We start from the raw sequence: 25,704 nt of genomic DNA, 5'->3' as shown, positions 1-25,704 counted from the left end.
GGGTAGAATTCCCAGGCACAAGCTCCCCCCCAACCCTCTTCTTTTTTTTATAAAGCTACGGACCCAGAATCAGCACTCCTCTAACAGGACTGAAATAGAGGGGTATGAGGCTAGAATGGGTGATCAGTTTGGTTTTTGGAGCAAAACAATTCATAGACATGTTTTTTATATATTTGTATATACCTGAGACCTATAATATATGCCTACAAATAGTATAATAGGAGACCTTTAATAAAAGAACCCTGTTAATGATATTTAGTGAGACAGACTCATTGTGCCAAACTTTCCAACCTGCAGGTTGCACTAATGACATCATGACCAGTGACCACTCACCATTATTTGCCTCATTCGAGGTGGGAGTAGCCTCACAGTTTGTCTCCAAGCAAGGTAAGACCACCATCTCTGGCTCCCTGCAGTAATGATTTCCTTTCCGGGGTTACAGGGTGATGTTGTCACTTTTACATTTTCAGACATGAACAGTGCACCTCAAGGTGGGATACAGATCAGGAACTGTATAGCCACCTTGATGACCAAATCAAAGACCAAGTTCTTCATCGAATACCATTCCAGCTGCTTGGAGAGTATGTCTGTTTGACTGACCCTATCACTTTTATTCTGCTGTAAAACGCTTCAATTATGAAAACTAATATTTCTTTAATTGTTTAACAGAAAAAGTCAAGACTATAGAAGGAGAGAACATGGAGAAATCGGATGGGTCAATAAAAGTTTCCTTTAGAAACCAAGTTGAGGTAAATAAGAAAGGAGCTTTCAGTGTGTGCTTGTTGTGGTAATAAATCATAATTATGTTGTCTTCTTCCTCTTTTCAGCTCACCCCTATCATCTCTGACCCAGAATACCTGTTGGACCAGCATATCCTCATCTGCGTGAAGTCCACAGACTGCGACGAGTCCTATGGTAACTGACTCACATGCAGTTTGTAATATGCAATAATCTGAGCAGGATTTACAGTTTGCTGGTGTCTTATTCCCAAAGGTGAGGGCTGTGTTGCCCTGAGAGCAGCTCAGTTCTCTTACAGAGAGTTTCAGGTCACACTGACTCACCACGGAGAGAAGACAGGCATTCTGACAGGCGGCATCCAGTTACCCACCTCGGAGTGCAAGCCCACTGAGAAGTTATACGGTCAGCAAATCTCATCAGGACTTCACATATTCAACTCTTCTTACTTCAGTTCTTTAGGCATTAATTCCTCTTTTTATACGCTTGCAGATTTCATCAAAATCGAAAGCTCTGATGACACTGGCTCCTCAAAAGGCAAAGGCGTTGATACCAACAAGTAAGACATTTTTTCACCTGTGATTACTGTCAGATAACTTAGACGTGACTTCAGTTTGTGATGATTTCTGTCTTCTGTTGACAGGTTTTCTGTCACACAATCACATGATATTTCTAACCCCAATTACATGGGAATTTCCTTCAGAAGTGGCAATGTGGTAGATAAAGGTTGGAGTTACAGCCTGCCACAGAAAAGTCTTCCAATCGCTGGCCAAGGGAGCAAAGACACCAAGAAGGGGGGCTATGATGTGGGCTCACGAAGCCCCACAGGAAAACATCTCAATCCCATGTGAGTGCCTGTTGTTTACGCATTTCATATCATCTCAGTGGTCAAACTAAAAAAATATATGATTTACATACACACTGTTAATACAGAGCGAGTGAAGAGGTTTGATATTCTGAGAAAGAAAGTTGAAAATGCACGGGAAAAATACTCTCTCTGATTGAAGAGGTAAATATATATGGAATATGTTTACAAATATTCACATTTGTATTGTGAATGTAGGCCTTATCTTCTCAGAATATCTCCTGAATCTCCGTAATAATAGTTTTTTAAACTACAATGACCCTCATGCACTGTCGTAGATATGGCTCAGTAGAAGCAGAAACTGACCCCTTGTTCTGTAGGGGGGAGGAGGAAAAGATGTCAGGGATGTTTGACAATCCGTTATACGGTTCGATGGGGAAATCACGGTGCAAGGACCAAGACCATCAGCAGAAGGACCTCCTCACACCTCCAGATCCCAACTTTACAACCTCCAATGCAGCAGACGGAGACCCTGATCGTCCCCCGCTGCCCACCCCACGCAACCGCTCCTTCACCTGCTCCGAGACAAAACCCCAGCCTTCCACCACCGTCTCCTCGCATCCCTCAACATTCAAGAAACCAGTGGCGCCATCGCGCTCTGAAGGGGGGATGGCACAGAGCCGGCCCCCTCTGCCTTCCAAGTCCCGGCCGGGCCTGCCGGAGCCCCAGAACCCCCGAGACTACAGGGACAGCTCCGAACTCCCCAGCAAACACAGACTGCCTGCAAAACCTGGCCAGCCGCAGCCTCACAAAGACTGTAAGTACACATGTGTTTCTCTTATTGCAAGACTCTTAAATCATACATTTCCCAGCAAATACAATACATTTAATGATGCAGAAACTGTCTTCACATAGTGCACCCTGAAGTCACCAAGATGGGCCGTTCTTTGAAGTGAGGCCGGGCCACAGCAACTGCACGGCTTCCAACTCTGCATCATGGGAGCCAGGCCTTCCCCCTGCTATATGTATCACATACTGTATGAGCGACTATTATTTAGTAACTACGGAATATTTCTACATTTTGTATGGTGTGCCTTTTCACTGTCTTGCTAAAGAGAGCAATACCACTTTAATGTCAGTATGCTAAATATTACGCTATAGCAAGTTAGCCTAACCTAGCATGCAATCTTGTAGTCTAATAAAAAGTGCTGAGCAACAGATTTTTCAGACTTAATTTCTGCTAAGCTTTCATAAAAAATAAAAAATAAAGTTTGGAAATATACTGCTTATAAACAATTGTGTTGCTTTGGATGTGGAGTTTCACACTATAGTAGCTAACGAACGTTACGGCACAGTATTATCTGCATACACATTAACATGTTTGCCCTTGAGATGTCAAATATATGCTCAAATAATTTCAAAATCTCAGCTAAACTGTGTTATTTAAGATCTTTTTTTAAACCTGAACTCATAATCATTGCCTGTGACACTTTTAATAAAAACCTCAGTGAGACCAGTGCTTCAACACTCAATGCTTCCATCTGCTGTTGTGTACAAGAATTTCCTGCAGAGTGAAAATCAAGTCATCCAAGCTGCACAATCAAGAAGACTTCCTTTAAATTAATTTAAGATTTGCTGTTTGCCATGTGAATTGCTGGATAATTCTACCTCTTAAAGCCTAAGAAAATAAATGTTTGGTCCCAAGATACATTACATATTTTAACATTTACAATGTATGGAAGAGTATAAAGGCCAGGCATGAGGGGAAATATATTTTTGAGGTATTTAGTATTCTGTATTTTCAGAATAAAATCAATGTCTAGACTCTAGAGTCTAGAGACCATAGAGTAGATTGTATATATAAATGGACGTAGTGTCCTTGACGTCACCCATAGGATTCTGCAGAGTTGCAGAGAAGCCCTTAGTAGGCGGAGTCGGCCACTAACGTCTCGGCAGTGACGTCAGAGTCTAACTCCCGTCTGCTCCAGCCTGATCCAAATAAGGGCAAAGAGGCGGAGCCGAGGCGGGACCTGCTGCCACCGAGGTGGAAGTTCCAGAGCTGGCTCAAGCTAAGAAGCTAAGCTAACATGAAATACATGCATACCAAGTTACTAAGTGGCACTTTGGTTTTGATAAAACAGTGTAGTTCCACTATATACACGTTACATTCACAATCAAACGAGACAATCTGCAAGAGAATTAGCTATTTTTTGTTATTCTTAATGCTTGTCATTCACACGTTCAAAAAATAAAATAAGTGTCGATAGCAGCATAGCCTATTGTGGCGATGTTCAGCTTAATAAACCTTGTTCAACATAATTTATTTAGCTAATACTACAGCGCAGGGCCGGCCCTTGGCATAGGCAGTATAGGCGAATGCTAAGAGTGCATCAATCAATGGGGGGCGCCAAAAAAAAAAGTTAGAAATGAATTTTTATTTTATTTATTTTATTTCATAACAACGCAATTTCCCGATTTGGAATCAACAAAGTACATCTTATTATCTTATACTAACAGAACTACGCCTATATTGCGTGCAGCGCCCATAAACTATGGCGCACACCCCCCCCCAAATCAAGTTGAACTGCCCCAGCCCCAGTAAAAACCAGAGGTTTATGTGAAATAGTTCTTTTTTGAAATAATGGTTTTAGTGTGCAATTATAGGTTTTAAATGTTGTATTTGTGTCAATTTAAAATAAATCAAACTCCCAAAAAACGTATACAGCTTTTATTAACATTGGAATTTACTGTGTAAGCGGCCGCGGGGGGGAGAGCTTTAGAGAGCTCTCTCCTGAAAGACTGAGCGGCTCTGACAACCTCAGCTCAGTGAGGTAAAGGCACACCTTTATATGATCATAATCATATCACTATGATTATAGTTATACAAAAATAAGATAATAGATTTTCATCTATTCTCTTATAGTATAAAATACTATATAACAGTAAAAAAAAGTTGTTATTAATAAACAAGAATACAGTTTAAAAGGGGAGTGATTTGTAAAATATCCATAAAGAAAAAGAAAATCTGCTTACAGTTCTGTTTCATATGGGTGTTGAGAGATGTATCCATAGATCTCTTAATGTTGCTCTCAAAGTGCAGCAGATTGATGCTTTTAACTTCAATATTTAAAAAAAAATCTTCCCGGGGGAGCATGCCCCCGGACCCCCCTAGAGAAGGTGAGGTCCACCCCCCACTTAAATCATGCTCAAATGGATAGGATACTAAATACATTTGCACACATCTTATGACAATATCTTTCTGTTTTGGTGATGCCACAACCGTGCATGCATACGCGAATCATAGTGAGTGTCTGCATTTTGGGGGGGGCGCCAGCTAAAATCTTGCCTAGGGCGGCAGATTGGTCAGGTACAGCGGCTGCAGGCGAACCAAGTCCGTGTTTCGCTGCATTCCTTGATCTCAAAGATCCATTATTATTATATATCCCGGAGCTTAGCTCCTGCGGCACCACTGGGATAATTGGGTCCCCTTTTAAAATGTGCTCCCGTTTAGCATTATGGGCGTCATACAGTACGCATATTCATAGACTATAAAAGTCTTATCCAAGGCTGAATCATAAACTAAACTGATCATAATAGATTTATATATATATATATATATATATATATATATATATATATATATATATATATATATATATATATATACATGTATAAAGGGTTACGTCCTTAGCTGGCTAATAAGCTATATAACAAGCTAAGCTAACAAGCACACAAACACCTGCTAACGGGGTTAACATGTATAATATTAACATTTTAGACTTCTTGGAAGTTCTGTTAGTACATTCAACCGCACAGCACAACATTTTAATTGTCTGGTATTGGTAACAACATTCCCTAAAAGGCACAATCACCACGAACACGGCTAAAGGGTCAAGTACAGTAACTACAACTAGCTAACGTTGTAGCCTAGCAGAGTGGACAAGTTGCTGTTAGCTGACAGTGAGGCACGTACCTGTCCATCAAAGTGACGACGCCCTAATGTATGCAAAAACTTTAAGACCTAATATAAATAAAAGGGTCGCGTTATAAAACAATTCACTCAACAATTAATAATCATTAAAGGTGGGGTAGGTAAGTTTGAGAAACCGGTTAGAGATACACTTTTTGTTATATTCCATGGAATGCTCTTAACATCCCGATAGCAATGAATATCTTAAGTGCTTTGATAAAACATCCATAAAAAAATGTCATCTGTGGAAGCCGTAGTACTGTAAAAAGCACAACCAATCATTTTAGCCGGCCCGGCTAAAATAACTGGATGGTCTACCTGCCTGTCAGCCTTCCATCTGTGCACACATTTATCTCGTGCCCTCATTGGTCATGTGCTCGTTTGTGGGTGTTGGAAGAGGGGCTCTGTAAGGAAGTGGCAGATTTTTTCCTGCAGTGTATTTTCAAATTCTAGCGCACTCGAGCTGGTTTCTCCAAAATTAGCTACCCCACCTTTAAGGTGGAATCTAACTATATCCCGAATAATTTGTATTGCATCCAGGGGTAGAAACATGTTTATGATCTGCTGTAAATTTGGGCATTTTAATAACATGGGGGTCTATGGAAATTCATCCTTTCTGCAATCATCGCCTATCAGCCAATAGATGACCTGCAGTTTGTGGCACTTCCTTATTGGCCTAAAAGAATAAAAAAGTCACAAGTTTAGTAGCCTTTCATCAGTTTCCTTTCAGGCTTCATCCTGTGCTTCGGGAACTAGTGCCCTCCTGTTTTCCAATATCCCAGTCTGCAAATTAAGAAACTGAAAAGCCCAGCAGGTCTTACCTGAGAAGTATTTTAGAATAAAGAACAACAGACAAGACATTTCATTGAATTATGGGTTTCAATTTCACTGTAATGCTATAAAGATTTATGGTCCTAGCTTTAACTTAACAAGCTGTAATAAACCTTTCTGTGGTACCAAAGTCCAAAATGTTTGCAAGTGCTTAACTTGCCCCCCCCCTTCCAGTTTGTGTTCGGGCGGCAGACACCCTATCCGTTTTTAAGAGTGCACTTAAGAACTTCCTTTTTGATAAAGCTTATAGATTCATAGATTCAAGCTTATAGATGATTAGATTCAGCCCCTAGTTTTGCTGATATAGGCTTAGTTTGTCCGGGGACATCTTCTTCTTTCTTCTCTCTATCTATACCTGTGTACTCTCATGTTCCGATTAACCCAGCTTCCCCAAATGTCTTTCTTTTTGGTGTCTATATACGCCGGGATCCGGTGTCATGGATGATCCTGCGGTCCAGTGTCATGGATCGTGAGTCCTGGATCTTGAGTCGTGGCTGTGGTCCTCGATCATAAGTCCAGGATGGATATCCTCGTGGATTCATCTTCCTATTATAGCCACACATGCATTTCCGAACATTTGGACTACCTATGTTGCAAATGTATTATCTTTTTAATTTACAAACGGCAACTATTGCACGTATGTCCGTCCTGGGAGAGGGATCCCTCCTCTGTTGCTCTCCCTGAGGTTTCTCCCATTTTTCCCTTTAAACTGTGGGTTTTCTCCGGAAGTTTTTCCTTGTACGATGTGAGGGACTAACTATGTCATACTGATATTCTGTACAAACTGTGAAGTCCACTGAGACAAATGTAACATTTGTGATATTGGGCTATATAAATAAACATTTATTGATTGATTGATTGATTGAATATATAAAGAATAAATGAAAAATCTCTACAAAAAGACAAATTCACTACAAAAACAGAAACGTATTGACATAGATCAAAAAGGCTTCAAATGTATTCAGTATTGTATGAACATGTTTGAATTGGGGGGTGGACATCAGGGGTATGCCCACCCGGGAAAAAATGTTTGAACATTTTAAAGTAAAATGATTCAATCTGGTGCACTTTGAGCACACAATGACGAGAGACTAGATCTGGAATTTTAAACACCCATATCAAAAAGATCGGTTTACATTTTGATAATCAAATAAGTATGTGAACATAACCAATAACCTACCATAGCCAATAACAAATAAATGTAACTTATTTTATTTGTGTTGTTCATTTATATCTTATTTTACCTAGTTCACATTTATTTAGTAATTTAGCTTTTTTTTTATCCCTCCAGTTTTAAACAATCTTTTTGGTTTACTGTCCTATATACACTGAAATTATTTTTAAACCTGTTTATCCCAATAATTATAAAGGAGTGCCTTGGAAATATGTGTTTACATAAATTGTGATCAAAACGTTTGAGATCCACTGAGATAACTTAGACTAAAGTGAACTATCTAAACCCTGAGAGAGTCCTTTACCTCACTGAGCTGTAGTTATCAGCCTCTCAGTCTGTCAGGAGAGAGCTCCCCTCCACCTTTGTTGTAGAAACATCTTCTTCTTATATCCGTTAGCGCAGCTAGCACCAGATGCTAATAACAGCGCTGGTACCTCGCTCCCACGCTCACTCGCACTTTGGCTGTGAGCTGCGGGCGCCAGATTACATTGCATTACATTTAACTGACGCTTTTATCCAAAGCGACTTACAATAAGTGCATTCGACCAAGAAAATACAATCTACAAGAAAACAGAATCATATAAGTACATCAGGTTTCATAGAGCCAAAATAGTTCAAGTGCTACTCAACTAGCTTTAGATAAGCCAGTCCTTTATTAGTATATAATTAGTGCTTTGTTAGTAATTCTATCGCTTGAAGTGGAGTCGAAAGAGATGAGTTTTCAGTCTGCGCCGGAAGATGTGTAAGCTATCTGCCGTCCTGATGTCAATGGGGAGCTCATTCCACCGTTTTGGAGCCAGGATAGCAAACCCACGTGTTTTAATGATGGGAACTTGGGTCCCCCTCGCACTGCGGGTGCAGCGAGCTGTTTGGCTGATGCAGAGCGGAGTGCACATGCTGGGGTGTACAGTTTAACCATGTCCTAGATGTAGGAAGGGCCAGATCCATTCGCAGCATGGTACGCAAGTACCAGTATCTTGAAGTGGATTCTAGCAGTCACTGGAAGCCAGTGAAGCGAGCGGAGGAGTGTGGTGTGGGAACATTTAGGAAGGTTGAAGACCAGACGAGCTGCTGCATTCTGGATGAGCTGCAGAGGTCGGATGGCACGTGCAGGTAGACCAGCCAAGAGGGAGTTGCAGTAGTCTAGGCGTAAGATGACGAGAGCCTGGACCAGAACCTGCGTTGCTTTCTGGGTCAGGAGGGGACGTATCCTTCTGATGTGGTAAAGAGTGTATCTGCAGCAGCGGGTTGTAGCTATGTTTGCAGTGAAGGGCAGGTTGTTATCTAGGGTCACACCCAGATTCTTTGCAGTCTGAGTCGGGGTAATTACAGAGGTGCCGATGTTGATTGTTAAGGCCCAGATACACCGGCCCGAAATCGGCAGTAAATGGGAGTCGGGCCAAACATGAGCGTGGGCACGCCCTATTCGGAGTGGTGTGCGCCGCACCGTCGGGTCTTTTCTGCCGACCTGATGCCTTTTCTTGCCGATTCAACATGTTGAATCGGCGTCGGGAACACCACCGGAAGTCGGACAAAGGGATAACACTGATTGGCTGTTCAGCTAGCGAATCAGTGCATGAGAAGCGTTAACGGAAGTGAGGGAGGTAAACAAATGATTTCAAATGGAAGATGGAACACACACGGACGGCTATTTCACCTCATCGGTTTATAGAGCTCCTGTTCGTTCATGTTTTCAATGGACGAGAGTGAAAATGGAAAGAAAAACGCTATTTGTTGTTTGTTTATATCAAGGAGTCTGTTCTTCTTCTTTGTCTTCCGGTTGTTCCGGTTGTTGCCTCTTTTGAATGATGAATACACACTACCACCGCCTGCTGGCAAGGAGAGTTATTGCCACTCACGCATGCGCAGTTCATAGGTGCTCGGCTCGGATTTGCGGTGTGTTCCAGTGCGGGAAGTCGGCAAATACGCAGGAGAGTCCGGCGACGCAACAGTCGGTGTCGGCGTCGGTGACTTCTCAGGTGACTGGCCGGTGTATCTGGGCCTTTAGGTCAAGAGTGGGAGAATCTTTTCCCGGAAGGAAAAGCAGTTCAGTCTTGTCGAGGTTGAGCTTGAGGTGGTGAGATAAGCCAACATCCCCAACTTTCATCACTTACAGCGCCCATCGTACTGGGCAAATGAAAAGTGTAACCGGGGTGAAAAAATATTTGCATCACTCATTGAATATAGCAGGAAAGAAAATGAAGAGCAGCTGATTTGAAAAGACAAACTCGAGATACGGCTGAGTGACCGCAGTGCAGAATCTCTGTATATTTTAAATCTCTTAGTTACAATGTTGTCCATTTTACCCATAGGCTTATTATATTTACAGCCCTTAATAACATTCATTTTCTGGGCTCAATATGTGTCTTGGCTGTTCTCGTGGCTAAATTCACCTTGTTTATAATATTATCACTATAACACTGACCCAGATCGCTGGATCGCTAGAAACACCTGCCATCAGACTGGCAAGGGCTGTTCCATGCTCTGGCTGCACAACCACGGCGGAATATTACTGCCAAAAGTCACGTGACACGTGACTCACTCACGTAATATTCAGCAGTGAGAAGAAAAAGTTTTGTACTTGTAAAAAATGTTGTTGTAGTTGTACAAAAAACTTGTATAGGCTACTTGTAAAAAAAACTTGTGTTGGCCTACTTGTAAAACCTATGTCTGTGAAACATGATTTATTAGAAAAATGTTATGTGTTTGTTTGATAGATACCTTTTTTCTTTGCAAAACTAAATGCATTCGTTTGTAGATGGTGTTTTGTATTTGCAAACCACATTGTGTTTGTTAGTGAATCATGAGGCATTTGTAAAACCTGTGTAGTTTGTTTGTGGAGTTATGGCAGGAAATTAGCTCCATACTGAACATATCCATATCCATCTCTCTCTCTCTCTCTCTCTCTCTCTCTCTCTCTCTCTCTCTCTCTCTCTCTCTCTCTCTCTCTCTCTCTCTCTCTCTCTCTCTCTCTCTCTCTCTCTCTCTCTCTCTCTCTCTCTCTCTCTCTCTCTCTCTCTCTCTCTCAGAGCGCACATCTGGCGCCCTCGCGCGGCGCTCACCCTCCTCCGTCGTAGCAGGGGGAAACGTCATCAACGCCAGACGCACATTCAGAACACACCAATAGCAATAATGGCAAGTATACCAATGTAACCGTATGAATGTGTTTCCAGTTTTTCAAAATGTTTTGTGTAAATGCTCAGTGCAGTACTCACAGTAGTCTCACTCGCAGTACGCTTCTTTAGTGTTTTTCGCTAAATATGGGCAGCCTTCGTCGTACTCGACAGTTAGCTCGATGCTAACATTAGCTGCATGTCTTTGTGTTTGCAGCTTTTCTACTCGTTCTTCAAGTCGCTGGTGGGGAAGGATGTGGTTGTGGAGCTCAAAAACGACCTGAGGTTAGTTCTGTTTGGTTAGGCCGAAAAACAGAGTAACACTGTTTGAATTTGCCTTCACTGTATGAAGCTGACTGTGCTGTACAATGTGGAAACCAATTCAGTTCTAGATTGACCTAATATCAGGGGACCGAGTGTGACCATTATTCTTACTTGTCATTGAAGTGAGGTTATTGTAAACATCAGTAGATACAGCTAACACTCAAATGCAGTGGGGTTATTATGGATGTAAGCATAATTACACGAGGTATTGTACTTGACTAGAAGTACTCAGATCTTGTACTTGAGTAACAAGAGTGTAGGAATACTCTTTTACCAGTAAAAGTACTGCATTCAAAATGTCACTCAAGTAAAAGTAGAAAAGTATTAGCATCAAAATATGTAAGTACCAAAATTAATCATTGTGCAGATTGGTCCATTTCAGAATAATATATATGATATGTTTTATAATGATTGATCATTAAAGTGTTCTCAAAGCTGGTAAAGGTGCAGCTAGTTTGAATGACTTTGTACACTGCAGGGTAGCTTGTGAATTTACTCCAGGTGGAACTAAACTCTGATTTAACACTTGATTATATTTCACATCATTCATCCACATCTGTGAAGTAACTAAAGGTATTACACATGTAGTGGAGTAAAAGAACACCATTTACCTCTGAACTGTTGTGAAGTATAAGTACAGTAGCATATAATAGAAATACTCAAGTAAAGTACAAGTACCCCAAAATGATACTTAGGTACAGTACTTAAGTATATGTACTTTGTTACTTTCCACCTGAGGGTATAACTAGCTATACATTCCACCATATCTATATTTATTCAGCTTCGCTTGCACTTTCGCGATAACTGCGTAACAATTATTTTCCTAACATCTCTCTTTTCAGTATCTGCGGAACACTTCATTCCGTTGACCAGGTTTGGAAATGATCATTTATTTTCTAATATGAAAACAAAGCCATTCCAGCTGCTCCAATGTTTATCTGACTGCATAGACTTGTAATCTTCTGATGTCACATTTCTCTGTTTATTTGTTTTAGTACTTGAACATTAAGCTCACAGACATCAGCGTCACTGATCCAGAGAAATATCCACACATGGTGAGTGTATCCGTCTCATCATTCAGTGTCATTTCAGCTTTAAAGACACGTCAGTCCTAAAACTCTACTGTTCATTTTGAGACACTGGATGTTCTGGCCCTATTTACCAGCTCGAAAACATTTAAATTATATATATTAGAGGTGGGGTATGTAATTTATTTCAGAGACACTTTTTGTTATATTCCATGGAATGCTCTTAACATCCCGATGGCAATGAATATATTAAATGCTTTGACAAAAAATTCATCTGTGGAAGCCGCGGCGATGTAAAAAGCACGACCAATCATCTGAGCCGGCCTGGCTAAAGTCACTGGATGGCCTACCTGCCTGTCAGCCTTCCATCTCTGCACAGACTTATCTCGTGCCCTCATTGGTCATGTGCACGTTCGTGTGTGTTGGAGGAGGGGCTCTGTAAGGAAGTGGCAGATTTTTTCCAGCTGTGTATTTTCAAATTCCAGCGCACTCCAGTTGGTTTCTCCAAAATGACCTACCCCACCTTTAATACATTCATAATAAACGTAAAAAAAGTGTCACTTCGATAATTCATAACTTACCCAACCGCTATAATAATTGCTTATTAACATCCTCAAGTCAGAATAAAAGGATGATTTTTGTTATTATAATTAATATTGTTGTTGTTTATTATACCTCAATAAATGTGAATGTAAAGCCAATTTTAACAAAACACCAATAAAACTTTGTGTGTTTTATTAATAAAATGAGGGATGGAAAATTACTAACAAATACAATCTGATCAAATATAATCAGGCAGCGTCTGTGTCACTTTGAAAGACAACCATGTTCAAACTCTGCTGTGTTCGGTTTGTGCTCTGCTCAGCTGTCAGTGAAAAACTGTTTCATCCGTGGGTCTGTGGTCCGGTACGTGCAGCTGCCCGCTGATGAGGTGGACACGCAGCTCCTACAGGACGCGGCGCGGAAAGAAGCCATGCAGCAGAAGCAATGAGTGGGGGTGGGAGTGTGGGGTGGGGGGTGGGCTGAATAATGAGTAGTTTTGAGTTCAGGTCATTTTAAAGATGATCCCGTTTGTGCAGCTCTGGTAAACGGAGCATTATTGGTAATTTTCCTGTATTTTCAAATGGAACTTAATAGTATTTCTGACACGGATAATTAATAATTTGTAAACAGTCATTTTTGGATTGGTCTTTGTTTTGTTTAAAACAAAGAAAATTAAATAAAATGTTGAGCCCAGTGGAGGTAAAGATCTGTTGAAGTGTTTCTGTTGCATACAAGCTCTGTTTCTTATCTTAAATGATGACTTTGTTTTTTTATGCCACTTCAAAATAAAAAAGCTATTTTATTTACATATTGAAATTATTGTCGTTAATTCTATGTAACAAGTGATACACATGTTTTGGGCTCTTAAGGATTACAGCCAGAATTTTCCTTGAGCTGCGATCATGCGAGAAAGTTATTTAGTAAATGACTGCATTTATGGGAAATAAAAATCCCATGACCTCATTGCTAGTTATCCAAATCAGTGTATATAAATGTTTATTTAAGATGTTTTATATTTGTCCTGAAGTTTTGTCTCAGTTATTGTAGCTACCTAACAATGTTCTTGAACAGATAGTCCCTGTATACTCAGTCCGTTCTCCTTGTAATATGACTAAATCAGTCTGTGGTGAGTACATAGAAATCCAATACCTTTATTTTACATTCATACATCTATAACATTGTACAATAAGTTTAATGCAGTTAAAAAAGCCCAATCTTAAAACAAATCCTGAAGATTAACAATGATGAATTTATGTTTTACGATTGGTGACAAGCATTTAAAAATATACACAAACACACACGGGGTATGAGGACGAGTGGCGTCCTTGAGTTGTACCTTTATATAGCTGTGCTGAACAGAGAGGGATTCAGACAGAGAGAGAAAGGCACATTGAATACACAGTGTACAAAACAGAAATGTTGACACGTAACAACCTTACTGCAGGATCTAGAACAATGACCAAAAACTGTAAACCTTCACTTATGGAAAACGAATGAACAAAAACTAAAGTCACATCTATACAAATACATTTAAAGCAAAATATTTTCTTGATCATAACAAAGCAGAACCTTGAAATGCATTTCAACACCTAGATTGGCTCTGCCAGCAGAGAGCAATCCCACAGATATAATTACACAATATGTCACAATATTTATGCAGTTGCCCACTTCATGTGCTCCGACAACTGGTTGGAGAACCTCATGCAGAACTTCATCAGACAGCAGCTTCAGCTGATATGTTTTAGATTAAATCTAATTACAATGTCTCCCCCCTCTTTACAGGAAAATGGCAACTTGAAATGGTGCAACATGTACGTACATCTACATAAAAATGTATAGACAACCCTATACAGCCGCAAATCTCGGATTCTTAAAATATATGTACCACCCGTCAATCAAAAATGTTCAATACTTTCAGAAATGTAAGTTCTCTGATATAAAATACTGTATTTTAAAAAGCAAATTGTTTACATTCCATCCAACAAAATAAAGCTTTATATACGTACCTTCAAAGCTTAGAAACACTCCCAACATACATATATATGTATTTATATATATATATATATATATATATTCTATATAGAAACAATAAAGTGACTAAGATGCCATAAGTGGCTCTACGTTCACATGTAGTGGAAACCCGTTTAGAATGGCGTACAAAGCCAATGTATTTTTCTAATGAACACAGTGTGGCACTACAATTGTGGATGATTGTACGAGTTGGGGTCTCAATGCCAAGGTCAAGATTGCCTCCTCTGAGACGGGCCTCTTCTTCCCGCTCAGCATGCTTTGGTCAGGTCAGTGGGCATGTCGGGCGTGGTCATGCGGTACTGGATCTTCGTGTTAGTGATGGCGCCATGCTTCTGTCGGAGATGCAACCGTAGCTGACTCTTGTGGCGGAAGTGCAAGTTGCATTTCTCACACTGAAAAGAGAAGCGGCGTAACGTTACTTAGGATGTTTTTACGGAGGCAATATGATTGTTTGATTTAGTAACTTTAAAGTAGTGAAAAGAGTGCGTGGACCTACATGATAGGGCTTTTCTCCTGTGTGAATGCGCAGGTGGCTCTTCAGCGTCTGCAGGTGACGGAAGCGTGTTCCACAGATCTCACAGGGATATGGCTTCTCCCCCGTGTGGATCAACACATGGGCACGGAGATGAGCAACCTGAAACACAAACAAAACACATGAGGATTGCAACAAACAAGTAATTTGCTAGATTATTTGTATGGTTCATAAAAAGTCAGAACATAGAAGATAATATTGTCCATCCCAGTTCCTCAAAGTTCAGAGCAAATAATGTCCACATTTGAAATGCTAAAACAGCGTTCAAGCACAATAAATCCAAATCAATTTACAAATAGAAACAATATTACCTCCCCAGTTAATAATCAGTGTAACACATAGCTTTACGATTAAAATATCTATCTATCTATTTCTATATATATATGCATGCATATACACTTCATATACATAAATAAATACATACAATAAAAATATATACAAGAAGAATAAAAGAGAAACATACAACTCAGTAAAAAGCTCAATTAAAAAAGGTGGGTCTTTAGTTTGCTCTTATAAGTACTAAAGCTCTCTGCTGAACCTCATAAATCAATCTGACTGATCACAACAATGCAAACTATTATCGGGGAATGAGTCAGACTTTGATGAAACTTTTCAGACAGTCAACGTATTTGAATCAATTGTAAAACTTTTTTTTTTAAAACACACTTAAGGTAGCTCTTCACTGTAATTATGGGTATTTTTGTAAAGCTGAAAATGACTAAACCCTCCCAGAGTGCTATTAGCCCAAACACATTAGAGAGAAAATGTTTTATATAGAGCCGTCTCTGTAGTTTTTACCTGTACAAAACGAGCTCCACACGTCTCACATTTGTATGGCTTCTCTCCTGAGTGGATGCGAGTGTGAGTCTTGAGGTTTGCTGGTCTGTTAAACTGAGCACCGCAGATATTACAGCGATACGGCTTCTCTCCTGAGGAAAATAAATCAGAGGGTGGAAATGGTTAGCATTCAGCAGCAGGGGAGCGTGGACTTTACCAGACAATAGAAGATCTGTGATGTACCGGTGTGGACGGTCTTGTGGCTGGCGAGGTTGCCCTTGTAGCGGAAGGCGGCCTGGCAGCGGTCACACTTGTAGGGCTTGTCGCTGTGCACCTGGAGCATGTGTTGCTTCAGCGCCCCGTCTTCAGCGAACTTGGAGTCGCACTCGTTACAGAAGAATGTGCCGTTTTCTGTCCGGGGGAAACCGTAGCAAAGGTTACCTCAAGTCAGGTTTGGGAAATAACGGACTACATGTAACAGCATTACGTAATCAGGATACAAAAAAAGTAACCGATGCCCTTACGGTTACATTAAGAAAAGACATGATCACATTACTGTTAACATTTTTTTTGGATGGGGATTAGAATGCATCAATGAATTATAGGTAGACATCCTGCCGTAATGTTCTTTTTGGTTTTCATTTAGGCTACTTTCGCTCTCTTTTTTTAAAGCAGGAGGTGGACACCTAATTTATTAAAAACAAAAATGCTGCTTGTTTTTAATTCATAAATTAAACTAAAACACTTTTTGAAAGCTCTACCATTCTGTAGGTCTAGCCTAAGTTTAAGAGGACACATTTGTACTAAATATCTTGGTTAGGTTGTAGCCTATTGTTCTGTTGTCTCTAATACACTGAAGTAAAAACATATTACTCATATTTCCTCTCTTTTTTTATTTATTTGCATTGCATTTGATGTTGAGGTAATCCAACAGTAATGGAAAGTAATTAGTTTACATTACTTTTATATTCTGATACTAAGAAAATGTTTTAAATGTTTTACAGGTAACTATTAATTGTAAACATTTTTAAAGTAACCTTCCCAACCCTGCCTCTAGTCCTTAAAAAGTTATTGATTTACAACGTTTGTCACTGTATTAAATTGGATGTGTGTATCTCACCACAGCTGGAGTCGGAGTACTCTGAGTGCAGCTCTGCCATGTCCTCAGCTAGCCGGGACCTGGGGGTGTTGGGACAGAGCTCCGAGTGCTGCGGGGAGGGGGTGCCGCAGGTCGAGCAGTTCAGGCGGCTCAAGTAATGCGGGGTGCGGCTGTCCCCGTTCCTCAGCGACCCCTCCAGTGCACTAACACACAAAACAAGTACTTCATGTAAGGCATAAAAAAAAGACCGTAAAAATCATATATTACAATATATTCAAATCAAAGGTACTTGCAAGATAAAGTTTCTAAAAGATCTTAGTGAATGCCCAAAAATGCTCAAACACTGCAAATAAAAATGAATGGATCATAAAACAAGTATAAAATATATACACAAACTTTACCTATAAATCCTCACAGCATGCCATAGAACTTGATAAACATGTTCTTGTTGTACTGCAGCACACATGCAGCTGTGTGTCTGAGCGCTCACCTGCTGATGATGTTGTTGAGGCGGCTGGCCTGCGGCACAGGAAGCTCCTCGCTGTGGTCGCTGCTCCTGCTCGTGGCTTGAGGGTCCAGGTTCTCTGAGTCGCTGGGGTGGAGGTAGGGTACCAGACCCAGACGCTGAGGGGACCGGAGCCCCACCTCGTCTTCCTTGGCGCTCTGATTCTGCACGATGAACTTGTACTTCTTCCAGTTGCGGGATTTGGTCTCCTGCGCGCCTTGTGGAGCCTGCACCGCGGCAGCCTGGGAGAGCGTGGCGTTCTTGCTGCTGCTGGACTCTGTTGGGGAGTTGGGCTGGCAGTCTGATTTGAGGGGGCTCTGCGGGCTGCTCATGAGGCTCTTGCGCCCTGTGGAGGAGATTCCCAGCGGGTAGTGCTGATGGATCAGGTCTTCCTCCTGAGGAGCGTGATCTTTCCCTGACTCTCTGTGGTGCTCGAGGGTCAACACAGGAAACGCACGCTTCCTTGCGCCGTGGGTGATAGACTGGCTGACCCCCTCGTGGCTCTCCTTCCGCATCTCGTCGTCTCTGCCTACCTCCCTGGAAGCGTAGGTGGTGGAGTGAATAATGCTGGAGGAGCTGGTGCCAAGTGCTCGACTGTATTCTGCCCTGATGATGTTGGCGCTGTCATGCGGAGAACAATGCTTATGGTGGATACCACTCTTAGAGAGGTCAGCAAAAGAGTTTTTGGCATCAGTCAGCTTGCAGAGAGGGAAAGGGAATCCTGGCATGGGAAACTGCCCGTAGAGATGGTAGTTGCTGGGGGTGCTGACCCCACTGAACATGTTTGAACCGTAAGGCCTCCCATCCCTGAACGGATTTACCCGGCTGTGCAAACTGTCAACAACATCATGGGGCCGGTAAGCATGGACATCCTGAGGTAGCACCAAGGGACTGATCAGAAACTCATCTCTCGGCAGCTTGGCGGAGGGATCACTGAGAAAAGAATGAGAAGGGGAATAAACACAACACATGCTGATAACGAGGAATAGTACCTACGTAAAGCAACCTTGTTCTGCCAACCTGGATTTGATGAATCTGTGGCAGGTGTCCACCACATGGTCCATCTGCAGGTAGATGGCTGTGTTCATGATGGCCATGATCAGACTCTCCTTTAGTGTGAGACGGGAGGTGTACATGAACTCCAGCAGGATGGCGAAGCCCTCTGGGTCCACCTTGGGATCCAGACTGATGGCGTTAAGGTTGCACTTGTGGGAGTCAGTAAAGATGGTGTAAAACAACCCACTGTAGCCATGAAAAAAAGAGAAATACACACAATATCAGTCACAGGATCAGTCATTTCATCTTTAAACTGCAGAGGAAAAATTTGCCTCACTTGGCCAAAATAACACACCTGCAAGCCATGAGAACCGTCTTGTGCGCACGAAACTGCTGCCTGTTCACCAGGATGGTGACGTCTGTGAGGATATCTCTGCTGCGCAGCCGGTTCAGGTTCAGCAGGACGTCGCTTGCATGGCGTGTGAATTGTATGCAGCTGTCTGCTGCACAAGCCATTTTGTCAAATTCTGCAAAAAACAAACATACAGATATTTTCAGATTAAATTAGTGCCTCAAATTCACAACTCACCCAGCTGTATCAATAAGGAAAAATAGGTTACTTTAAGTGAATGCAATGGGCTCAAGTTATTTATGATGTTCATCATGAGGCCTGTCAGACTGAAACAGTTACATCCCTTCCTCCAGAAGGCGGCGCCATTTATTAAATAAACCAGGTCTCGAGGTCTCTCCTCGTCCCTGTGTCTCTTCTTGTCACTGGTTGACAAGTTAATATAACCAATAAAGATGAAAAGCATGCATCATATTCTAACAGAGTAAAGAGAAGATTTATGATATAAAACAGTAATAACTTGTTTTACTATTACAAATGTTGGTAAATACAAAAGTAATGACCGCGTTGATTTAACTTAAATAGGCCATAGCTCATATTTCAGAAAATAAACAGAATTTAATGTAATGATTTAAAAAAAAAAAACCGTTGGCAGTTTTATTAATCAAAAATCCAATAAGCACAAACGTGATCGGTCCATAGTTGTGTGAGTGCTTTCTGACGGGGAAAAGTTTTCCGCGCGGCGGTGTGGGGTCTCGTCTCACTCAGTCCACATTAACAAGCTGATGATATTTTATAAAATAGTTCAAGGAACCACTTTAGATATACGGTAATTGAAAACTTTTTTACACACAAAAACAACACGCAAATGTTTCATTTCAAACGCAATGTCCTCACCATGACTGCAGTTTAAAAGCGCTCCCGCCAGACCTCAGTGCTCTCTCCCATTAACAATATGCTGTTATGCATTTCTAGGTCAATTCCTTTGAAGCTGTAAAAACTATTTATTAACTCAATAGGGCAGAATTGGCTATATAGAAAGCACGCGGTTTCATGACAGTATTTTGAACTCAATGTGACTTCTGTAACTGGACACCTCCGAAAATAGGAGCAGAACAGCACAGCCTAAATATGATTTGATCAAAAGATAGAGAACTATGACCTCCAGCCAGTGGTAAACAAGCAGGAATGTTGTAGTAACAATTAACTACATTTCCAAGCAAGTTATTAGGAGTGAATGCAGCTTTAACTGCCGTCAATCTGCACCATCAGTTTGTTAATTAATATAACATCGTTTTTCAGCAAAGTAGTAAGACCCCACTTGAATTTCATTTTATTTTAAGAGCCAAAGTTTGACTAATTTTAACTGCTCCTTAGACTTAGACTTAAAACTATAAACCGAAACTCTGAGTCCATGACAGACATGAGGCAACACTGCAGGAAAGTTGAAGCCCACTCTGAAACATGTCACTGTATTCTGAGGACTGCGTGCCAAGCAGCGCAGGGTCTCAGTGGAAACACAAGTTAGCGCGACTACGTGTATCGTATCCTCTACTACCGTGGAAAAACACACACCCATCAACACTTATGTTTCCGCTAAGAAGTGACGGTAACAGAAGCACTTGTTCGGCGCAGCCTTTGCGCTTCACTAAAGTGAAACTGTGTTGAACCTGAGGCTGCCATGCTGCCGGCAGAGAGAGTCTGACAGCGCCGTGTTGACACTTGAGAGTAAAGTATCGTTAAAGCACGCGCATTAACAGCTGAGGCTGACACCGCTAACTGTCCACCCGACAACCATGTAGCCTAAGCCTACTATACCCCGGGTAATGGGTAGCCTATCCACCGCTCTGACTATATCCCATTTATAGTTATCTAAACTAAGCGTTATGACAGCATAACAACATGACTGTGTTGGAGCGGCATGGGGAGCTCCCGCGGAGGGACACACTGCTGTCTACCCCTGCCGGTTCAACCCCGGTCAGCCTGATCTGTCAGAGCCGTGCTGTCACTGCACGAGCCTCTCAGAGTTTCCTCCGCTGTGTTCAAACTGCCAGCGGACACAGTCACACAGCGCAGGCTTCACAAACACATAAACAGCACAAATTGACAAATAGCTCTGTCTAAAGCACCAGCATTACACAGTTGATAACCACTTTGCGCCAAATTAGAGGGAAAAAGGAATTTAAAAAATCACCTGGTAGCGCTTTCCTAGAAACTTCTTGCATCACCACTTCTAAGAACCCCAGTTCTAAGAATCAGACGAGCTCAATTCTCGGAATTTGAGCCCGAGACCGTACCACTTTCTCGTGTCAGGGGTGGGACGCCCTTTTCTCTTGTGGTAAAAACAACGTATTTCCAAAGCCGTTATTTCAACGCTTTTAGCAAATTATGCTTTTTACAGTAAAAACGAGTTAGATGCAATGTTACAATGAGCATAACATCTGACTTATTTTGTAAAATAAGGCAACGAATTGTTTCATAGTGTTCAAACTCCCCCTGTTCTTGGTTGAGTCCGCAGTTACAGGACGTCGAGCCGGTGACGTCATGAGTTCCTTAAACCAAGCCCCCGAAATTCTCAGAACTAATTCATATTCCATGGTTTAAGCAATGTGTCGTTTGGTGGCCTTTCTTCGCATTCAACACAAAGACAGCCCCTACTGTACATTGAGCACACTGACAGACATCTTCATTAGACCCACGCGGACAGGTCGATGTGACAAGCGTGCTGTTCTTCTTTTCTTTTTTAGCCAGATTTCCTGCAGGTATGCTGACTTTATATATGGAGAATGCTGCAAAGCACCGGGGTTTGTTGTAAAAGGAACGATTTAATATGTTTAATTTGTAAAAGTGTCCTTTGAGTGTGTGGATTTGATTGTTAAGCGGTTTGGTATTTCAGTAAATGTTAGAATGCATCGTCAGATTGGCACTTATACGTGTTATTATATTCTCATTTTCGCATATTAACAGTGCGTGTCATTAGGATAAAGATTACATCGTAGGTGCGATATACAGGTATATATTAACTTAATTATATAGAAAACTTGTTGCATCACCAATATACGTTGAATGAAATCGTGCCTTGATTATTATATTGAATCAGCCATACGTGCTTGATGGTATAACTGTTAATTCCATGGTTTAATAAACAGTCCTGTTGCGACATTTTCTTGGTCTTTTTTGTATATGCTTTTGAAAATTGGACTACTAGACATAGTTTAGAAAGCCTCGTGTTGGGTTAACTGCTGTCTGTTGTTGTGGAAATGTTTGAAATTATTATTAAGATTGGAATTTGAAATTGCCCCTGTCAGATGATGTGCACACTTACAGCGAAAAACAATGCCAATGCAAAGTGAACGTTTCCTGGGAAATGAATTAAATGCATTGCTATGATTTTTCCCACAATTTGATTTAAAAGTGTTCTCCCTGTTGCATCATTTCTCAGAGTTGAGGGAGAATAAACAGCCTTTATTTTTCAGCTTACTGGTGTTGTGTTTTACTACATTAGTGTGAAAAGTAGAAAGCAGGATTGTTTCTATTAAATGATGGCATGGTCAAGAAGTTGAACTATTTTTCTTTCCTGCGTTGGGATGAAAACTGTGTATGTAACTGGTGTGAAGTATTGTTTTGACCAGTTTATTGATGGTATATGGTGCATTGTTAGGGGATGCAAGCATCTGAAATGTTGTAGTAATTTCATGATTCATGTCAGTGGCTCACCTTGGAAACTTTGTTTGTGGTGATTCCAAACCTCTCCATCTTTGCTCATCCCGTTCACCCCTTGGCACAGAAGGAGCATCTGCTGAGCTGATGGTACATAACAAAAACACATTTATACAATACATGAAAAAACATATAGGTTACAGTGTACACTCAATCATGTATTACTCTCCTTTCTAAATGTATCAATTATCTTCCGTAGTTTTAATGTTTCAAAATAACACAGGTGGTTGGATCAAAACTCTCTGGTGGGATTATATAAATTATATATTTATAGGATAAAGTCAATATTCATATCATTGTACAGAACAGCATACAAAGAACTGAAGCGTATTAATGATAATAAGATGCACATCCCTTACTCGGACATAACCTTTTCATCTGTATTGGATTTGTATTTAATTTGGTAAATATCCACAGTGGTCCTTTAAATACCTCCTTGTCAACATTATATATTTGATCAAGTCTTTGAGGATTATTATGTAAATCATGGTCTAATACTTTTGTTTTGATGAAGACAAGATGAAGTTTTTAACTCTAATGTAAAAATGCTTTTCTAATTTTCAACACACATTTTTCTGAGTAATTTAAATATATACTTTATCACAGTGGCATTACATGAGGTTAAATGAACATGAGTGAGAGTTGTGCAGTCAGTCACTGTGTTTCAGACTATTTTTCTTTTGTGTTTAACCCTTTATGTGACGCCACACTCCTGTAATGTAACCGACATTTCCCTGTGGATCGCCGAGCATCCGCCCATCTGGATCCGGCATCCCACTAAAAACACTCCAGGTGTTTACAAACCATTGGAAGGGAGGGGGGGAAAGTCTCCAAAATAATTAAGACGCACGCTTTCACAGCAACCTCCGATTCAGCACTGCCAAATAAAGACTGTGTTGAGCTGCAAACAAAGAGCAGCGTCAACTTTATTTCAATCCACTTGGGGGATGTTTAAGGCGCTCCAGCACAGTTATGCATAATGCACGGCCGTAAAGCATCCAGGAGTTAGGAGAGAGATGTGTAATTTACCAGAGCCCCATGCTGTGCCCAGCTATAGAAGGATGAGATAATTACTGCAAATCCTTGGCAAACTTTAACTCAACCAATTCCTAGCAGAAAATAAATGACCCACTTACAGAGGACAGAGAAAAAATGCAGGGTAGCTGATCAATATCTAAACTGATAGGAACGACACACACATTGTCACATTATGAACAGGGTATCTCCATAATGAAACAGCGGGTCATGATGTTGGGGTCTCTTTGTTAAGGCGGCTCAGAAACTAAGGGATCAGAGCAGGTTGTGACAGCGAGCCCAGGCCATTAACAGCTGCACATAGAAAAACAGCTTGTGACACAGTGTGAAACATCTCTGAGCTGTATCATTGCGTACACTCGGCGCATGATAGGTCACTGAATAGAAATGCCCACTGACAAAAGCCTGAGGCCCGGAGGTTGCCTCACTTTCTTTTTTCTCATAAACTGCACACTTTTGTCTCGTTTCACAGCAAATTTCTGCCAACTTCAGTGTTCATTGTCAGCAAAGATGTGAGTGTGTGGAGTTTTGTTCTGAGAGGCATGATGCAACCCAGCTGTAACACCAAACATATAATGCTGTTAGCTACAGAGCTCCTTTTTTAGTTCCCTTTCTTTAAAATAATTTTTTTTTATATTGTTGAGTTTCACTTTTTTAACTCTGTGCATCCCAGAAGAATTGTGTTCTTCTTTTGTCCATGACAAAGTCCCCCCCACCCCCCCACCCTCATTGTCACATGTGATTCCTACTGCAGGTCTGGATTGAGACACGGCTGCACATCAATTCTTTACTAACATTTGTTCCAATAGTCTATATGTTCTTACACATTTTCCTTACTCGTCTATTCTGTCTATCATTGATAACAAATGACATGCATAATTGATAAAGTAAAGAACACACTTTGTAATAAATAGACCCACTTCAAAAATATTTCCTGTGCCAGTTACGATGAGCACAATTTACTTGGAAGCTTTCCTCTTGCTTTTTAATTAACAGACAAACTGGTGAGTTGTTGACATGAAATCTTGTCTGTTTGCAACAATGCTGCTGCAGTGTGTGTCTGCACTCACACACTCCCACTGAAAGACGGCTTTCATCCCACTTGACAAGGTTAAACCAAACACACCCAGTCAGATTATCAGCAGCAGTGCGTAATTGAAATAGGAAGCTCACCCAAAGGACTCCCTTGATTGTATATATGTTGATATACTTTTGAGTTTTTGGACTTTATATTAAATTGTTTCCCTCTTCCTGAATGCAAAAAAGTGTGATCAAAGCACCGGTGATCAATGGAGAGGCTTGCTGCATAGGCTTTGTTAAAAGACTCTTTTTATTCTGCTTTATCCCTTATTTCAAAATAAACTTAGTAAAAACGTTGGAGAATGTTTCTGTAGGATAACCTTGAATTCAGCAGCCTACCTCTGCGAGCTACATGCTAAGGTTGTAGTCGGAGCATACAACCTTTGTGGGCTAGAATTTCAATTTTTTTTGTCAAATAAAAGCATGTAGATTCAGGACATTCTCAAGGCCAGCTGAGAGCGGCCAGGAATGCAGCCTGCAGAGCCCAACTTGATGGAATTCTCCACGCATACCAGAAACAGTCCCTCACCAGTGTGCCATCTGCTTGAGGATGGGTCAGTTACTTGCATTAACACAAAGAGCTGCAAAGCAAAAGTGTGCAATAGCTACCATCTTTACAAATCAGATGTTGTTCTCTCACATGCCCAAAAACACGGGAGTTTTAAGAGTAGGTGAGGAGGAGTTGTTAAGACTAACTTCAGCACAGATTAGTCTCAGAGCCGTGTCTGTGCTTGGTATTTAACAGAGGTATCCCCTCGCAGTGATAGGGAGCTTTAGTGCAGACAGAGATGGAAAACGGTAAACAAGTGGCTCTTATTTCTTTGCACCACCCTCCATAATGATCCAATACAAATCCTCTCTGTGAATCAACCCCTTTCTGCTCTGAGTCACAACACCTTTCAGAACAGCGCTGCAGCTCTGAAGCTCTGCAGCTCCTCCTCCATCACTGCATGATTTGGTTTTTCTATAACTTTAGGGACGTACGTACTCCTGCGTGCTAATACACCCAAACTGTACACGAGGGGTTACTTTATTCATCTGCATGATAACAGAGTCA

General features: G+C 41.1%; 3 protein-coding genes across 4 annotated transcripts in view; 2 read left to right on the top strand and 1 right to left on the bottom strand.

Annotated features, from left to right (window-relative positions):
- The window catches only part of inpp5d (inositol polyphosphate-5-phosphatase D), a 16,300-nt gene extending 13,233 nt beyond the window's left edge, over positions 1-3,067 (top strand). Inside the window, 9 exon segments of the mRNA XM_079678367.1 lie at positions 222-387; positions 471-581; positions 670-749; positions 828-915; positions 994-1,140; positions 1,228-1,294; positions 1,379-1,582; positions 1,921-2,357; positions 2,456-3,067. Coding sequence (XP_079534493.1) covers positions 222-387; positions 471-581; positions 670-749; positions 828-915; positions 994-1,140; positions 1,228-1,294; positions 1,379-1,582; positions 1,921-2,357; positions 2,456-2,496 — 1,341 coding nt within the window. The 3' untranslated portion in view covers positions 2,497-3,067.
- A 6,316-nt stretch (positions 3,068-9,383) lies between these two features.
- smx5 lies at positions 9,384-13,331 on the top strand. The gene is made up of 6 exons (XM_079643637.1): positions 9,384-9,494; positions 10,545-10,650; positions 10,846-10,913; positions 11,795-11,825; positions 11,948-12,007; positions 12,846-13,331. Exons 2-6 carry the CDS (start codon positions 10,648-10,650, stop codon positions 12,969-12,971), a joined length of 288 nt encoding a protein of 95 aa, XP_079499763.1. The 5' UTR covers positions 9,384-9,494; positions 10,545-10,647; the 3' UTR covers positions 12,972-13,331.
- Positions 13,332-13,658: 327 nt separating this feature from the next.
- On the bottom strand, positions 13,659-21,079 carry bcl6aa (BCL6A transcription repressor a). 2 transcript variants are annotated; one of them, XM_079682984.1, is made up of 9 exons: positions 21,007-21,079; positions 18,819-18,990; positions 18,488-18,709; positions 17,453-18,400; positions 16,984-17,165; positions 16,107-16,274; positions 15,885-16,015; positions 15,051-15,188; positions 13,659-14,946 (listed from the first exon to the last, which is right to left on the bottom strand). In XM_079682984.1, the coding sequence occupies exons 1-9, from the start codon at positions 21,035-21,037 to the stop codon at positions 14,803-14,805; spliced, it is 2,136 nt and encodes a 711-aa protein (XP_079539110.1). In that variant the 5' UTR covers positions 21,038-21,079; the 3' UTR covers positions 13,659-14,802. The 2 variants fall into 2 exon arrangements, with proteins under 2 accessions (XP_079539110.1, XP_079539111.1); XM_079682985.1 differs by lacking the exon at positions 21,007-21,079 and adding an exon at positions 19,710-20,707.
- Between the last annotated feature and the right edge of the window lie 4,625 nt (positions 21,080-25,704).

This window comes from Notothenia rossii (assembly GCF_949606895.1).
Source record: "Notothenia rossii genome assembly, chromosome: 1".
Classification (NCBI taxonomy): domain Eukaryota; kingdom Metazoa; phylum Chordata; class Actinopteri; order Perciformes; family Nototheniidae; genus Notothenia; species Notothenia rossii.
This window is presented reverse-complemented; position numbering and strand designations above follow the sequence as displayed.

What these genes read in the sequence shown, in the direction of transcription:
- smx5 (XM_079643637.1), top strand. An exon ending in GAGCTCAAAAACGACCTGAG is followed by an intron (nt 10,914 to 11,794) that starts GTTAGTTCTGTT and finishes CTCTCTTTTCAG; the next exon opens with TATCTGCGGAACACTTCATT. An exon ending in CACTTCATTCCGTTGACCAG is followed by an intron (nt 11,826 to 11,947) that starts GTTTGGAAATGA and finishes TATTTGTTTTAG; the next exon opens with TACTTGAACATTAAGCTCAC.
- bcl6aa (XM_079682984.1), bottom strand. Translation starts at nt 21,037, where the DNA reads ATGCAAGAAGTTTCTAGGAAAGCGCTACCAG. An exon ending in CTCAACAACATCATCAGCAG is followed by an intron (nt 17,166 to 17,452) that starts GTGAGCGCTCAG and finishes TTTGTGTGTTAG; the next exon opens with TGCACTGGAGGGGTCGCTGA. An exon ending in CAGGAGAAAAGCCCTATCAT is followed by an intron (nt 14,947 to 15,050) that starts GTAGGTCCACGC and finishes TTCTCTTTTCAG; the next exon opens with TGTGAGAAATGCAACTTGCA.